The 17,021-nt window shown below is 43.0% G+C and overlaps 1 protein-coding gene across 5 annotated transcripts in view; it reads right to left on the bottom strand.

Moving 5' to 3' along the window:
- Positions 1-17,021, bottom strand: part of lmo7b (LIM domain 7b) — a 32,021-nt gene continuing 15,000 nt past the window's right edge. Inside the window, exons 9-30 of one of the 5 annotated variants that reach the window (XM_085806131.1) lie at positions 16,295-16,354; positions 15,400-15,550; positions 14,272-14,420; positions 13,917-14,100; positions 13,201-13,800; positions 12,020-12,325; positions 10,200-10,314; positions 9,246-9,407; positions 8,948-9,129; positions 8,791-8,854; positions 8,638-8,697; positions 6,809-6,834; positions 6,550-6,657; positions 6,338-6,430; positions 5,527-5,666; positions 5,282-5,326; positions 4,395-4,447; positions 4,137-4,308; positions 3,279-3,467; positions 3,060-3,168; positions 843-945; positions 1-571 (exon numbers count right to left, since the gene is read on the bottom strand). In XM_085806131.1, the coding sequence (XP_085662257.1) occupies positions 549-571; positions 843-945; positions 3,060-3,168; positions 3,279-3,467; positions 4,137-4,308; positions 4,395-4,447; positions 5,282-5,326; positions 5,527-5,666; positions 6,338-6,430; positions 6,550-6,657; positions 6,809-6,834; positions 8,638-8,697; positions 8,791-8,854; positions 8,948-9,129; positions 9,246-9,407; positions 10,200-10,314; positions 12,020-12,325; positions 13,201-13,800; positions 13,917-14,100; positions 14,272-14,420; positions 15,400-15,550; positions 16,295-16,354 (3,094 nt within the window). In that variant the 3' untranslated portion in view covers positions 1-548. Of the gene's footprint in view, positions 572-842; positions 946-3,059; positions 3,169-3,278; positions 3,468-4,136; positions 4,309-4,394; positions 4,448-5,281; positions 5,327-5,526; positions 5,670-6,337; positions 6,431-6,549; positions 6,658-6,808; positions 6,835-8,637; positions 8,698-8,790; positions 8,855-8,947; positions 9,130-9,245; positions 9,408-10,199; positions 10,315-12,019; positions 12,326-13,200; positions 13,801-13,916; positions 14,101-14,271; positions 14,421-15,399; positions 15,551-16,294; positions 16,355-17,021 lie in introns of all 5 variants that reach the window. The other 4 variants (XM_085806134.1, XM_085806133.1, XM_085806132.1 and 1 more) reach the window with 4 other exon arrangements.

Below are 17,021 nucleotides of genomic sequence, written 5' to 3'. Positions count from 1 at the left end.
TTTTATTGATGACGTTTGGTGCAATTTATTTACAAAAAACATTTCCATTAAGACGCCCATTTTCATGTGAGAATTACATGTGTATACATGTGTGTAGATATATACCACTGAATTATCCCAAAGTGCACTTGGTGAGATTTAAAGAGAGAGTGCTTCAGTACCAGAGGAGATGCCTCTTACTTTAACAAGAAATATCTTTAATGCACTACTGGGCAAAGATCAAAATACAACAACAACAAGGATCATATCAATCAGCTACACTAACATTAAAATAAAAATATTAATCTAAACACTAATAATTCCCACCATTACTTTATTATATATATTAATCTAAATTTTATTAGAAATAAATTAGCAGAAACAAACTGAACATTGTATTTGATTAAAAAGCAGCCATCATTCATTCATTTATTAAACACAGATTGTCAAACTTTTACTTTAGACTTCAGTTTTACCAGTATTTTCTCTAAGTGACAGGATGTTGTTGATGTTTCCACTGTTCTGTTTATTCTGCTGCTCACTCTGTGATCTGCAGTACAGCGCACTGGTCATATGGAGGGGGCACCAGGGTCTAAAATGTTAATAAAACAGAGTTGTTGTTTTTTTTACTTGATAGGCAGATAAAATGCAGGTTCCCTGAAAAGTGATTAAAGCCAGTTCAGGCACAAAATTACATTTTCCGTTCCTGTTTCACACCTCAAAAAGGAGAAAAGAGTCTAATCTGAGCAGGAAACCTAAAAGCAACAATCTGGGGAGGCTTCGTGATGTGAGGCACAGAAACTGAGGCGTGGTATGTTTGAGAGAATCGGCCGAGGTCACTTCTCACGCCGATCAATACTCACACTTGAGGTGGAAATAGCAGAGCTCACAGTAGGGCTTCGTGCTGCGGATTCGAACCTGGACTCCAGTCTCAGTTCCTGCGAGATGTCGGCGGCAGCCCACGCACTGAAGAGGAGGAGCAGGAGGAGGAGGGAGAAGTGAGAAAGAAGAATCGAGCGTTTATATAAGAGAAATCCAGCTGACCCCCGTGACGTGGGCTGTTTGTGTCCAAATTATCTCCCCCAGATTGTCCGCCACCCAAGCACAGAACAACAAAGCTTTGTTTCAGTACAAAAACAAAACACAATCAGTGTCAGAGCTGCTATTTGTGTCTGGAACTCGTATGGAGCAGAGAGCTGCAGCGGTGAACTGACTTTTACTTCTACATGTTAATGAAACTGGGGGGAGGTGGGGGAGGTGTGGGGTCCTCTGCCTGTGACATTTTCACAGTGAGCATCTAAAAGCAAAGTGGGACAGTGGGTGGACGTCTTCCACTCAATTAAAAACAAAGACAGAGACACACAGCAGGAGGTTGTCTTACATCGACCACCAGGACACAAACAGACTGTCTATCATTTTGTCTATCATTTTTTCAGACTTTTTATGCTATTTGCTACTTTTACTGAACAAATAATGTGAACTCTGATGTTGATTTTATTATTATTACCAGCATCATAGAATATATTACATAAGAGCATCATGTAAGAGTGGATTTTGGTCATCATTGTCTTTCATACACTGTACAGTATGTGTACATAATGTGTTACCTTTCTACCTTTTAATACTGTATTTTATTGTTGCTTGTTTATTTTAGGATGCCTTTTAACAGCTGGCAAAGGGACTTCCAGCTAACTTACATTTTGTTAAACTAAACATTTTATTTGTTTCTTTGAAAAAGGACAAACTTAAAAAGAAAAACAAACTACTGCAAGTTTTTAACCAATATCAGTTCTTGTAATAAGTATCAAATACACATTCCTTTTTAATGTTTTAACCCTTTAAATACCCGTTTGTTTGCACAATGCACTTGTAGGTAAACCTGCAAAATTACCATTTTCTATATTCTTAGTGCTACTGATTTTTTTTGTATTATCATGAATAGGATTAAAACTGTCATACATTTGCTCCATAGGAGTGCAGTAAGCCACCATACACCCCCTGTGGTAACTTACAAATATTACATTAAATTGTTCACTTGTCCAAAAAAAATGGACCAATGACAAATTCTGGTAGAAAACTTTAAAAATGACACTTTTCAAGTGCTGAGTTTAGAATGAAAGACATTTGATCTTAACTGTATGATTGAATACTGTAAGCAATTAAAATTTGGCCATGATGGAAGTTGTTCAATTAGATATTTAGGCTACATTGATTTGTTTAAAGAGTTGAATTAGAAAATTAAAAAAAAAATCTGAAAAAAACCCAGACCCTTGGTAAATTCATTCCATTAACACAGCTAAAATGGTCAAAAAAAGAAAGCCAACTGGACACAAATGGCCAGCAGAGCCCAGAGGGTTAAAACAGACTGTGTTAGGAAAGACAGAGACAAATAAAGGTGAATGCTGCTGCTAGCTGGTGCCTACAAAGAGCTGCTGTGATTGTGATTCAGGCTACAGATATGAGACTCCTGCTGACCAGATTCAAAGGTGAGGTCACACTAGTCTGAACGGGACGATGTCATTTAACAACACGCCGGCTTGTTTATTATGGCACAGATTCGTTAAAGTCTGTTTTAGTTACGTTTCCTGCATTTTAAAATTCCTTTGTCAGACACCTCACGCTGTCACTTCAACATGCACGCTCTAAAAATAAATTTGACTGACTCGGCTATTTGTTTTTATATCCGCACATCTGATTTTTCCATCTGCTGCCATTTTTCATCCCCTCAGTGGAAGCAGCAGCAGCTTGAGAGACAAATACGTCTCTCGCCTTCACATACCCAGTGATTTATTTGCCTTTTGCATCGCACTTTGAAAAGTTGAACTGTTACGACTACAGCCGATCACAAAAACATTTTTGGATTTGTGGGTGTTTGTTTATAATGTATAAAATGAAACCAAAAAATGCATTAAAAAGAGAAACTGTGCTTTGCTTTTGCCTTGCGGTGCAGAAGTCATACAAATTAAGGCCATGATGTGAACTTTTTTGACCAAATTGGAACGGAGCGGCGCCGTAACGAGTGAAAGAGACAGGGCAAGCAGCTACTGTGACCGCACCTTGACCTGGTCGTGACCTCTCACCTGGAAACAGGCGAGGTGGTAGCAGAGACTAAGGGCCTCTACGACCATGGCTGCACCACTACCCAGGACACGCTCACACACACAGCAAGTCCTCCTGCCACTGACCATCCTGGTGCAGCACATGTTAACAAGTGGTGAGGCCCAAAAAATGCAAAAGACAAAAAAAGATACAGAAAATAAGACAGAGAGATGGGTGCAACATTCACATGGGCTGCCTACCTGCCGTGGTGGGCGGGGTCCATGGATGCGTTCCTCTGGGGTAAAATGGCCCCGGTGCTGTAGCGGGAGGAGGCGTTCCTGCTGGTGGAGAAGTAACCTGCTGCAGCCGAGTGTGGGCGGGGGTAGCCGAACGTGGCGGTGGAGATGGGGGACTGACGCAGAGCATCCAGGTTGTCCAGAGACTCATACCTGCAGACAGCGGTGGACAGTAACGGAGTACATTTACTTGAGTACTGTACTTAAGTACGTATCGAGAGGATTTGTACTTTACTTGAGTATTAGATTTCTTTGGTACTTACTACTCTTACTTGAATACATTTCCAAGACAAATATTTTTACTTTTACTCGAGTTAATTTCTAGGAAGGCTGAAAAGTACTCGTTACTTTCAGGTCTGCTCTTTTTTTTTTTTCTAAAATCCTATTGAACACAAGCTGTGTTTGTCAAAGAAGGAAACCCTAACCCCTAAAAGCAGCACATCAGTGCAGCTGCTTTCAAAGAGTTAATTCTCAGAAACAAGAGTTAAAAGGTCCTTAAATTCATTTAGAAAAAAATATAGTAATTCATTGATGTGAAAAATAAGAAATTTACTCTTGCTGTAGTAAATTTAAAAGCATGTACTTTTGGATACTTAAGTACCTTTAAAAGCAAGTGCTTTTTTACTCTTACTGGAGTAACATGTCGACTGAGCTACTTTTACTTGTAACAGAGTAAATTTTGACCAGTAGTATTTGCACTCTTACTCAAGTACTGGGGTCAAGTACTCTGTCCATCTCTGCCTGCAGAGAAAGAGCCACTAAGGTGTAACTGAAAGGTGAAATCCACCTTCAATCAGGTTCAAACACAAAGACAGAACCCACCTCTTCAGCGGGACCCCCACATACACCGGCTCTTTGTAGAAGCTGCAGCTGCGCTGGCGGATCCAGCTGTTGTCGGTCAGGAGCTGAGTCCTCTTTTTCATCTCCTCCAAAATCTGCTGCCTGTCCTGCTCGGCCTTGGACACGGACTGTCCTTTCCTTTTCCTCTGATCACCTGCACCAATCAAGAGTTGGGCGGTTAGCCCCAGTGCACCCACATAACAGAGGGTAATATTATGACAGGGAAGACATCAGACGAACCTCTCATCTGCTTGTAGGGACCGGCTAATGCTGGGGTGGACAAGGACTTTGCCCTGAGGAGGGGGGGAAGACAGGCACAGTTCAAAGGACGGGGTCTGAGCCGCTTGAATGCTGATGTGAACTTCAGTCCTTTACCAAGAGGTGCAGTACCCAGCTCACCAAGCCAGCCAACCACCTCGCTTTGTGCTAATGATTAATAACTCTTAAGGGACAATGAGGAGTTTGTATTTGGTTATAAAAGAGTCTCATATTAATGTGGATGAATCTACTTTCCCATTTGTTAATGGGTCCATTTTCGATAAATATATCGTTTTGTCTTTATCGTTATTTTGTTATTATTATTTAGTGGTCGGTTCGCCCAGCATTTCCTGCTTTTGGTTTTGCGGATGCTGCCCAGTGGGTCATGGGAATAATGACCCCGAATCGCCGTTTATGTTCAGAACTACGACTGTATCTGATCGTCTTCGAACCTCAGACTTTCATTCTTTTAAAGTATATTTTTGGGGCTTTTTCGCCTTTAATGGACAGAACAGTTGAGAGAGAGAGACAGGAAATGGGAGGCAGAGAGGGGGGGAATGACACGCAGGATAGGGCCGCTCGACGCGGGATTCGAACAGGGGCCAGCAGTGAGGACTATAGCCTCAATACATGGGGCTGGTGCTCTACCAACTGAGCTGAACACCGCCCCCTGACTTTCATTCTTGATCAATGAAAACATTCTTGGCTTCGCTTTCGTCCGTCTTGCGTCGGTCCAAGAGAATTTCACCGTGCGCATGGAGGCTCATGGGAAATGTAGTGTGTGAAAACACTTCGCTTTCCAAAACTCCTCGTTGTCCCTTTAAAGAGTAGTTTGATTAGAAGATAAACTGAGCTCATCTTGTTCTGACCTGTGTGCAGGAGACAGCTGAGCAAAGCCACAAGACTCCATAGCCCTGAGGTAACACATGAGCAGCGGTAAGACCCGGCACACGCAGCAGGAAGTGCAGCACACCCCCAAACAGCAGCAGGCAGGGAAAAAATATTATGACATTTTAAACAATAAAATAGTACTGCATGCAACAATATTCAGCGATGGATGGAAAAAGAAGTGACAATGTTGGTGGCGTTGAGAGAAAACACTGATTTACAGTACCAGTCGGCTCCTTGTGCATAACTGTGACGCTCTGATGCAGCTCGGTTCAGCTGATCTCCATCAGGTGTCGGCTTCCCTTCCTCTCTGGGTTTAGTTGCATGGAGCTGAGTGCAGCCAGGGCTCCCTCCACCGTTGGTCATCTGCTTCACGTACGTCACAGAAAAGGAGAAATTATATTTCACTAAAAGTTTTAACGGCTCCAGTGGGATCCCTGAAGACTGGATCAACAGAGGAGAACATGAATCTTATCAGCAGTGAAGACGGTGTACTCGTTCCTGTCAGCACAGTAATCACAGATGCGTCGGAGCTGCTGATTGAAAATACATGCGCATGCTTTGCAGATGGACAGTGTCAATGAAAACATGTTTTGTTGGATCTTCAGTCTGTGGGTGTCAGTCTGTGGGTGTCTCACACACACACACACACACACACACACACACACACACACACACACACACACACACACAACTGTCAATCAGGGGCCACAGCCTTGAAGCACACACACTTGGAGTAGATGTTAAAAAGCACTTTTTCCTGTGGCGACTTTCTTGAGATAATACTTTTTATGATCACTCTGTTGTAACTAAAAACATCTTATTTTTATAGTTTTAATGTTTTACTTATTTAGCGAGGGGAAGAGGGGAAGGGAGGGAGAATAGGGAGAAAAAGTTTGCTCTGTTTCTTGCTTGTAAGAATGTCTTGTTTGATTTGCTGTAAATTGCAAACAAAATAATAAACACATGCTTTAAAAAAAATAAATAAAAAAACGGTCTGTCGCTCTGAAAAGCCTCCAAGGACTAAACAGCATTACCCCCGTCTTCCTGCTCAAGTCTCCTCCCACTGCATCTTGTTGTGCCCTGCGCCACTCGGCCTCCAGTCTCTCCTGATCCCGCTGGCATTGCTCCTGAAAAACCAAGACACACAAAGACACACATGAATGTTGCTTTAAATTCTAGATGAAGATCAACTAACATTGCCCTCCTGATTGCTGTGTGTGTGACTCGGTGTTGGGGGAGTCTTCACCTGTAGGAGGCGCTCCTGTTCTTCCTGCCACTTCTCCTGACGCCTGCGATCCTCCTCGCGGTCCCACGACCAGCTGGATGAGGAGGGGCTGAGGGACGGCACCTGCAGCTGAGGGCGCACAAAGCAGATCATAGGCTGCAACGTGATCACAGTGCAGTATATGCACACAGACAGACACACACACACACACACTCACTCATACACCTTATGTTGGAACATGCATTAACATATCCTGGGATGAAGCGGTGCGGTGACTTACATCAGATATCGCAGACTCTGAACCTCCTGTGTGAGAAAAGTAAAAGGTCAGAGAGCAGCGTGCAGAAGCTACTACAGAGCAACACACACACACACACAAACTGGGGGATTGGGGACACATGAGAAGAGTCTAATAAAGTAGCACACAATCAATCAATCAATCAATCAATCAATTTGTTTATTTCGGGCATGTCAATTTAAATCATCATCATCACACTTCATCATCAAATAATACAATACATGGCCGAAAGGGAAAAGCGGGAGAAGCAAAAGCTTATCTAGTCCCGCCCCCATTCATCCCCCAATCCTGCTGAACCCTGGCAAATCTTGTGCAGAGTTCGACTGTGCAGCCCGAAATTTTGGTTTTGTGGTTGTCGGAGTCACGCATGGTGTTTACAGTGCTGCTGGAGGTCAGCAGGTCACTTCACACACGGCTAACAAGAGCGATAGCCCTCTACAGCGCTTCTTATGGTTTCACTGGGTTCCCAGAAACCCTACAACACAAACACGCTGGATGAGAAGGAGGAAGGGTAATTATGATTCTGCTGTTTACTGAGCTTTACCTGCAGGACCGGCTCAAATATCTGGTCAGAACTATCAAACATCAGATGGCTCACAAGTCTGTGAGTACATGAGATCTAGTTAAGATTAAATACACAAGATTGTGTTGATTGTGTTTGCCAGCCAGTGGAACAGCAAGTCTGTGTGTTAACGTGTTAATCAGACAAAGCTTAAAGATGCTGCACGCAAATACAGAAAACAATAGAAATCAGCTGAGCAAAGAGTTAAAATAAGCATCTTCACACACTGTCTGACACAAATCTGCTTTGTTCATTTGCTGATGAAGTTTCAGAAAACAAACAAGTGATTTCAGACTCCAGCACAGTATCAAAACAACAACAACAACAACAACAACAACAACACACAGTGCAAAGCATTTAAATTACCACACAAGTAAACCCATGAGCTGAATCCTGCAGAGCCTGAAGAGAGAAACCATTGTAGCGGGGACACACATCAGAGTCATTAGCAACCAGAAAGGACGGCACCACAAATCAGTCATTGTGCAAAAAAGAACGAGAAAGTTTCCAATTAAAAACTTAAAGCCCGCTCGCACAAAAGGACGTAGGAATACTACTAGAAGAAGCATCTGTTGCACCAGCGCATGTGGCGACTTTAGAGATGTGATCCGTGCCGTCGGCTCTGTGGTTGCTAAGTAAAGATGCAGCGGCTTTTTGATGCAGGAGTGAGCAGCCATTCAAAGAAATGCCGCTTCTTTCATAATTACAGTTGTTTATTGTGAGGCTACTCTGAATGAAAAATACTGTTTAAGTTCCTGTTTAGTGAAGTTGTGTAATTATGACAGAACTTAAAGGGATAGTTCAACATTGTGGCAAATTGGCCCATTGCCTATAGTCATAGCAGTAGGTTTGTTACCTATTTGTCGGAGCAAGTTATTTTTAGAACGGCGGAGCAGAGCCGTGAGCTTCTCAGAGCTACGCTACGGAGGCTCATGGGATTTCTTGGCCAACAAATGCCAACAAACAAAGGTAACGAACCTACTCCTAAAACTATAGGGATTATGGCAATGGGCCAATTTGCCAAAATGTGGAACTCTCCCTTTAAGTGAAACTGATCGCAGTGTGTCTTTTGATTTTCTTTTTATTTATAGGCCCTTTTACATATTCCATAAACTCAATGCATCAACACATCCTATGATGAAGAGGTATGATAGGCAAGAGTCAAATCTGCATTTTTATTTGTGTTTCAAGCTGAGCGTCAGACACCAAAGCTGCAGCGCAAGGAGCCAAAGTTTAAACTGCAATTTACCTGTCTGTTTGAAAAATTCTTCCCTCCTTTTCTGATTTTTCTTAATTATTTTATCATAATCTACACGAAGAGGAAGAACAAGAGGAGAAATTACATCTGTGTCTGAGGGGTTATCCTTGAGATGGAGATGTCTTATGCCTGGTGTTACTGTACCTTTACTTGTAGTTGTCCTGTTGCTGTCAGTGAGCCCTCCATCCACCACTTTACTTTGCACAACCTGGGCGGATGAAACAAACACCAAGAGATGAGCTCCACTAATGAAGCTGCACGTTTTTAAACTGAAGCGACAAACGGCTAAAACATTTCTCACATCGTCTGCCTGCCCGGTGAGTTTCTCTGCTTTTGTGACTGTGGTCTCTGTGGAGGCACTGCTGCTGTTGGCATGGTGATCAGGGCAGCCTATCAGAACGGGCGCTGCGGCCGTCAGATTGATGGTCAACCTGCTCTGGCCCGGCTGGTTGTGATGATGACCGCCCTCGCTGGTGCTCCAATCTGAGAACAGGAGAACCAGACATCAGAACTAAACCAGCACTCGGGAGGTTTCGGGGGGTCACGGTACTATAAATCATCTCAGGAGCTGCTGAAGGACATCAACTCTCTTTTTTTACCCTTGTTGCCATAACGTCGAATGTCCATGGTCAGACTGCCGGTTTGAAGTGCAAATGTCATCGTATCCTTCCACTGGCTGTAGCTCAAGTGTGCTACTGCAACTCCATCCACAGCCACAATCTCATCGTCCACACACAGCTGGCAAAGCTCCGCTGGACTGCCTGAAAACAGAGAGACAGAGAGAGAGAAAGAGGGGAGAGGGGAGGGAGGGAGGAGCAGACATCAGGACAATAATAAAAAAGAAGAAGGATGAGAGTAAGGACAGAACAGCACGGCACCAAGAAGAAAGCAGCTTCAACTTCCACAGAACAAACTCACAGACGAGTCACGGTAATGAGCACAAGGTTCCTGCTCCGAGTCCAAAAGTAGGCCAGTAAGACAAAACTACATATCAGTGAGTAAGTGACACCTCGCTCACATCTCATTAAACATTCATGGTTGAGTTTTAAATCACTGGCTACATTTTGTAGTTTTTTTTTTTAAAATGCATATAGACTGTAAATTTACACACGACCTCAAACTGACACATCAGTGCAAAACCACACAATTACCATTTCTGCTCTCCTGCACACAACTATAAGAACTTTGGATAATCAAGATCTGATAATTTGACATTTCTCTTTCTTTGCATTAAACATAAATATTATAAATTGTAAAAGAAATACACTCCTATTCAGCTGCATTATCATTTTGGCACAAGAAGTTGACCCACTAACATCTTTACATCTGTAATTTGTACCGATGGGAGAGTGTGTTGCTACTCCAACTGCAGGCTGTAGCAGCAGATTACCTCAGATAAGTAGAAAATATTAAACCGTGCACGATGTAGCATCACCGTTTCTGCCACTGACTCCAGACCACAACAGTGTTCAGTGACCTAAATCTTCATGCTACTTCACCCTACTGTAACTAGGATTTCAGCAGTTCAGGGTTAAGCACAGCAGAGGTCTTACCAGGTTGAATGGATTTTATCCTCGTCCCTGTGGAGTCCCAGTGTGTCTGGAAACCAAAGTCCGGTCTGCTGTTGGGTTTGAGGGCTAGGCTCACTCTCATGTCACTGTGATCCACCTGTTACACACACACACACACACACACACACCATAGGTAAAGGTGACACCCTGTGATCCAATGTCCTGTGCTTCCTGGTGGAAATTAGACACTTCAGGCGCCTGCTGCACAAATATAGAAAAGTATACCCGATGTGATGAGTTGATTATCTGCGATGTAGTGCAACTATTGCAGCTGCCCTGTGATAAAAGACAACTCTTTGTAATGTTCGGTATTATTTTGTTGTCAGAGATGTTGATCCGTTCATTTTACAAATGATAAATTACAAGTCTAAATGTCAGACAGATTCCTGATAGCAGGTCCATTTAGTCAAAGGTGGCTGTGTTACCCACATTATTTTCAGTTTTACTTCTTGATCCAAAATATCAACATGTTTTATTCCAATAGTACAATTATTTATAAGAGCTTATGTTTTGTTTGTTATGTTTCAGATATTTATTGGCCAGTTTTGTCTGACTCAAAATTCAAGGTAGAAGCCCTGCTCTGTCTGATCATGTACTCAGTGGTGCTCATTTGCTTTACAATTAGTTATTCTGATTCACACACAATAAATATTAGCATTTATCACCCTGTGTCTGATCACTGCTCCAAATTAAATAGATTATAAGTAACTAACAATGGTGACTTGTTTTCTGTCCTTTGCTTGTGTCCCTGTCCAGTCTAATTTTATAATCCCCTGATCTAACATAAGTTATGTTTTCAGGTGTTTAGAGTAGAGATGTCACGATTATAGATTTTCTTGGTACGATTATTGTTAGAGAAATAATCACCATTATCACGATGATAACGATTAACAACACTATGAATGTGTAAAATCAAATAGTTAAAATATAATTGCATTACCAATTATATAAACACATTATTTAAAGTATCTATTAATATAGGAGCAATTATTAATCCTTAAGAGGAAATGTTTTTTTTAATTACAAATGAGGCACTAACATTTAAATTCCTACCAGTTCAGTGTTACATTAGGTAAATTTATTGACATTAACATAATTTAACCCAGTTATCTTTACTCTGGGGTACAAAGCAAGGTGGTTATCTCGCAGCCAGGTGATGATTCATATGGTTCATAATGTTGCGTAACTTTGTTTACATTCCGTGCGAGTTGTGGTGATCTGCTGATACGATTCCGACATAATCTTTTAAAGTGTCGGTATTTTAGGAACCTTTACGATTAAATAATTGTGGCATTTAATACCGTGATTAATTGTGAAAACAAGTAATTGTGACTAGGGGTGGGAGAAAAAATCGATCACATAAATATCGCGATATCCTTTTTGACGATTTTTAAATCGATTTTTTTTTCAAAAATCGATTTTTTTTTGGAATTTATTTATTTTTTGGGGGATTTTTTTGAAATATTGTGCAATGTGCATTTGTTAGCCTTTTTTACATACAGAGAGTACATGTTTTGAAAAGGGTTTAAGTTCACTTTATAATGGAGTATGTTAATTTATAGGCTTCTACAGTATTTGTGTGCAGATAAATGTTAAAAATGCAGACTAAAAATCGAGAGAATCGGCAATATCGTAGAATCGCAATTTAAATCGAATCGCCATCCAAAAAATCGTAGAAGAATTGAATCGGGAGAAAAGTATATCGTCCCAGCCCTACATCCCTAGTTTACAGTGTTTGTGCATTACAATACAGTAGAAACACTGGAACCAATGTTGCACGTTGACAAAACAACACGGTATACCTTTGTCGGTGGCAGATTGGAGCTTTTGCTGTGGTGGGACTGTAGATTGGAATAAGGCTGCGGCAGTATCTGGGCGTTGGAGAGGGGCTGGTGGTGGAAACCGTTGGTCTGGCCGGAGACGGCGGCTCCTCTCCCCTCCTCCTTCTGTTCAGCCCCCTTCAGCTTGGCCTGGTTGGCCTTCTTCTGTCTGACTGAAGCCTGGTACTGACCCCGCAGATGGGCCGCCGCTGTGGCTCTGGGCAACGATTTGGGGGAAACGACTTCCTCTTTTTCGCTGTTCAGCAGCAGACCCTGGTTATCATCTACCTGCAGAGGAGAGTTATAAAAATCAGAGATAAATGAGATTACACCGTTTACTCTGCAGGACTGAAGTATTAACTGCTAATGCACGGCAGTTGGTACCGACTGTCCACGACCACCAATACGTGAAAATTAATATGTACAATCTTTTAATGAGGCAACGCTGCTCACGACGGTGCAGCAGCATTTCTATTATTAATGAGGTGGGTGATCCAAGGAAACAAAGGTAACACAAGCTCACTCTCATATATTGCACACACAAACATGTATATGTGCCCACCTACACACACACGCACACACACACACACACACACACAGGATATGCTCTCATTATAATAACTAGCTTGAGTCTATTTGGCAGATTTAACAAGTCCCCACACACCTTCCTGAGCACTAAACTTCAACTGAGCCAGAATTACAGCCAGAAAATTATAAAAAGTCCAGACTGTGTAAAACTAAATGGGCAGGTGGTGATTCTTTTTTTTTTTTCTTTACAAGCGCCTACACTTTAGGAACACTGGAGAATATTTTCAATTTTTGCAGAGCAGAGACACAGGTCTCTCTCACTCCTGTTTATCTATGTCCTGACACTCATCCTCATCAACATAATTACCAGCTTTATAATGAAGCTGCATCAGACCGATTGTTCCAGCTCCATGAGGGCGGCAGACAGAGAGAGGACAGCAGGAAAACAAAAGGGGACTGTGTTGTTGGTGTTGTTGGTTTTACATGTGCCTATGTACTCGTAAGAAAGGGTGAAAACAGATGTACAATTGTGATATTGTCTCTTATATCATCGACAAACCGCTCTTGTTCTGAGGAAACAAAAAAAAAAAATCAAGATATGAAGCGCTCGTATGTGGAGACGACTCTAAACTCACGTTGTACAGTCTGGGCAGTGAGAAGCCTCTGGACTGTTTGGTCACAAAGGGCCGAGCTGTGATGGCAGAGGAGAGACGGGCCGAGCCGTCGGACCGCCGGTAACCCCGAGGAAGGCTGGCTGAGCCGGACCACGAGCTGGTTCTGGACAAGTACTTGTAGACGCCCGGGGCCTGCTGGCCTCTGCCCGGCTCCACAGCTGCATCCGGAGTCGTCGTCCTCTGGCTCTCGTCCTTGTGGTTTTGGACGGACGAGTCCTCCTCATTGGAGGAAGTTGGAGCTTTTGGATCGGTGTAGAATGAAAATTCCTTGTAACTCAGCATGGATGCAGGACGATCCCTGGGGATGGCCGACTTTCTGCTCTCATTTGGCTGAATGGTTGTGACCAGAGTGGAGATTTGGTTTGTGTAGACGTGTTCTGGCTCGGATGTGGGCGGGAGAGAAGCCGAGCTGCCCTGGGCTTTGACTGGAGTCTGGGAGCTGAAGGGGAAGTCCAGAGACGGTGTGGTAACTCCTGCTCCATCTGAAGCCAGGGAGGCGAAGTGGGTCTCCTCCCCCAAGATGTTCCCATCGGACGCAGGCATGACTCCAACCAAGGACGCCTGAAAAGAAGCAAATTAGTGCAGGTCACACATGACACAGAAAATCAAACACAAATATTACACTATGCACCATAGAAACAATACAGAAGGGCAGAGTGTTGAAACTGTTAAATCACCTGAGTGTTGGCTGAGCTCTGGGGGCTAACGGTAGCCGTGGGGCTGAACAGCGTCTCGGTGGCGTAGCTGCGGGCCAGCAGAGCTCGAGTGCGTGGCCGCAGGTCGGAGCTGGATTGTTTAGACGGAGGAGAGGTGGAGTAAGGTCGGGGGGCAGGGTTATGTCTGCGCGGTGACTGCTGCTCTCTGGGGAGTCGACATGTAAAGAAAGAGGAGCCGGTGTCATAAAGGAAGCAGGAAACATGGGGGAGTCGTCTTACAGGACTTCACAAGGCTTTTCATGCACACTTGAAATAAATACTTTGGCGGCGATAATGTTTGGCAGTGCAAGCTTAAGATTCTCTGCAGGAGCGTTACCTCTTTCTCAGCCCGCCTTGAGCCTTGTTGGTGTCAAAGCCGGTCATAGCTCCATTAGTCATCTGGTTAATGACGTGCTCTCTGTCCTGCGACTTCCTGCGGAGGTCAGACTTGGTGCTCCTGCGACGATTCTTCCACTTTGTCAAGTCCTGAAACAACAACAACACTAGAGCCATTAACAGCTTGTTTGTCTGCATGTAACTGCAGGTCAGTGTCACCATCAGTATCTTAAGGATTAAAGACACTTTCTTTAGACTGATTGCACAGGAGGCTTGACCTCGGAAAATGTAATTGAAAAGACGCTGAACTTCAGATGGTGTTTATTCTTGGCCTTACTTTAATGTTCAGACTAGGACAAAACTTTAGTTCCACGAGGACGCAAATGAAAAATGGAAAACTCTCTGCTCATGTCAGTGAGATACAGTACAGCGGGAAAATAAGTATTGAACCCGTCAACATTTTTCTCATAAAATCTATTTCTAGTGAAATGACACAGGGAATAAGTATTGAACACATGAAGAAAAAGAGGTGCAAAAAGGTAAAGAAGGAAAATCAAGAAAGCAGCTGGAGTCTGTCAGTATTTAGAAAGTAATCCTGTCTCCTATCAGTGCAAAGTAATATCAGATGGTTTAGTCCAAACTGATGCCTATGTAAAGGTTTCTCATCACCAAGGTGTCACACGAGGCGTCTCATGATGGGGAAAAGCAAAGAGCTTCTCAAGACCTTCGAAACTGATGTTGCAGAACAGACTGATGGCATCGGTTACAGACGTGTCTGAATGCACCGTTTTATCAGTTAGTGCCATTAATCTGAAACTAAAAAGAACATTTCACCATAAACTGGCCACAACCAGGTCCTCACAAGATTTCTGACAGAGTCAAAAGAAAACTAAGAAGAGTCCAAGAGCTGAGGATCACTGACAGAGAGCTGTAGACAGACCTGCAATTAGCAGGTACAGTTATATATATACACAGTAAAAAAAAACTAACAATGAGTAATGCATTTAACCACCATGGCCTCTATGCATGCTCACCATGCAAGTCTATTGACGCGTTCAATACTTATTTTCCCTGCTGTATGAGCAGAAGCTCCATAAATGGGCCGTTACAGTCAGTTATCTAGACTTACATCCTGCCACTGAGCTTCACTGTCTTTGACAGCGACGCCGCTCCTCCAGCCTCTTACTGTGTAAGTGTCCCGGCCCACATCACGAGCGCCATCCTCACTGGGAAATTTACGCACTGGGTACACCATCGGGATGTCGCTGAGTGATTTACTCCTGGTTCAGACAGACAGACACAGAGACAGGACATGGAAATGAATAATGGATATACAAAGTAAACAAAGATGGTATTTACAACACCGCTGCTTTATGTGGCATGAAAGTGTCACTTTAGAAGAGCATGTAGCAGGAAAAGCATGATGCACATGCCAACTAACTTCTATGTGCACTCAATTGCCAGCACACACACACACACACACACACACACACACACACGAACAGTATCAACAGCCAAGACACGGCACATTCTGCATTCAAACAACAGAATCCTTACTCAAGTGCGAGCTGCACAGAAGCAAACAAGTCAAATAACACAGCAGTATAAATCGTGACAGATGTTGCTGTCTGTATAACACAACAGACTCGACTTGTAACAAAGTAATGGTGCCGCTGTGGGCAACAGAGGATGTCACACACGCCATTCAATATAACTTACAGCAGCATTTAGTGGGTGGTATATCAAAAACGATGACATAATGTGATGGCAGGATCAAAAAACAATCCTGTAGTGTGTCGTAAATTCCTCTGACAAGTTTCTGCCCAGAATATTAGCGGTGGGAGGCGTACTGAGCGCTCCATCTTCAGGAACAAGCAAGTGCCGTTGGCAGCAAAAAATCACTTTGTAGCTAAAGCTGAATACAAACCAAAGCAGACACACGTGAAGCAGCGAGGAAGCAGCCGTGATCGGAGCGCTCGCACACGCCGTTGCTCCGACTTTATGTCTGAAACGGGTGGACTTACCAGATCCAGCCAGGGTTGACCTGGACTGGTCTCTCAGGCCTGACCTGGTTTTGATTTCCTCTACAGAACCAAAGACACAGACATGAGGATGGATGACTGCCATCACTGCACTAAATATAAAAGTCTGACAGAATGAGTAACAAATGGTGTAAGCCAGGAATGAACAAGTGGGTGAACTAGAAACATTATGTAGAGAGGAGGCATGCACTGTTATTTGACAGATGTAATGAATATGGCTTCAACACAACAGATGTAATGAAAACCTAAAAACACACTCGCACAAAAGATCTTGGAAACAAAAGAATGCACAAATTCACATGTTGCACTGTATTTTAGTTTGTTTATTGACCCACTACAACACATGTATTATTCCACAGCAAAACACATCACAGCACTGGGAGGAAACTGGAAAACATTAGCGCTGCCTGGCACAAACGGTGTTATAAATAACATGAATCTATTATGAATATCAAAGTATGACACAGTGCATGAGTCATCTGTTTAAACATTATGAGCTAATGAGTCACTCAGCATGATGCTGTCAAAAAGTCCTCACACCATCAGCACTATAAAAAAAGTGCCTGAGTAAATGCCAGATAAAACACACGGTGCTTAGCACATTTAATTTGCCTGATAACTTCATAAAACATCCATTTGACGAACAGTGAAAAAATTTGCATCTTTGGCTAAATGTTTCCCGCTTTCTCGGGTGCATTAGAGATTTGCA

Source organism: Trachurus japonicus, chromosome 3, assembly GCF_045865225.1.
Source record: "Trachurus japonicus isolate A0001 chromosome 3, Traja_1.0".
In the NCBI taxonomy this organism is placed as follows: Eukaryota; Metazoa; Chordata; class Actinopteri; order Carangiformes; family Carangidae; genus Trachurus; species Trachurus japonicus.
This window is presented reverse-complemented; position numbering and strand designations above follow the sequence as displayed.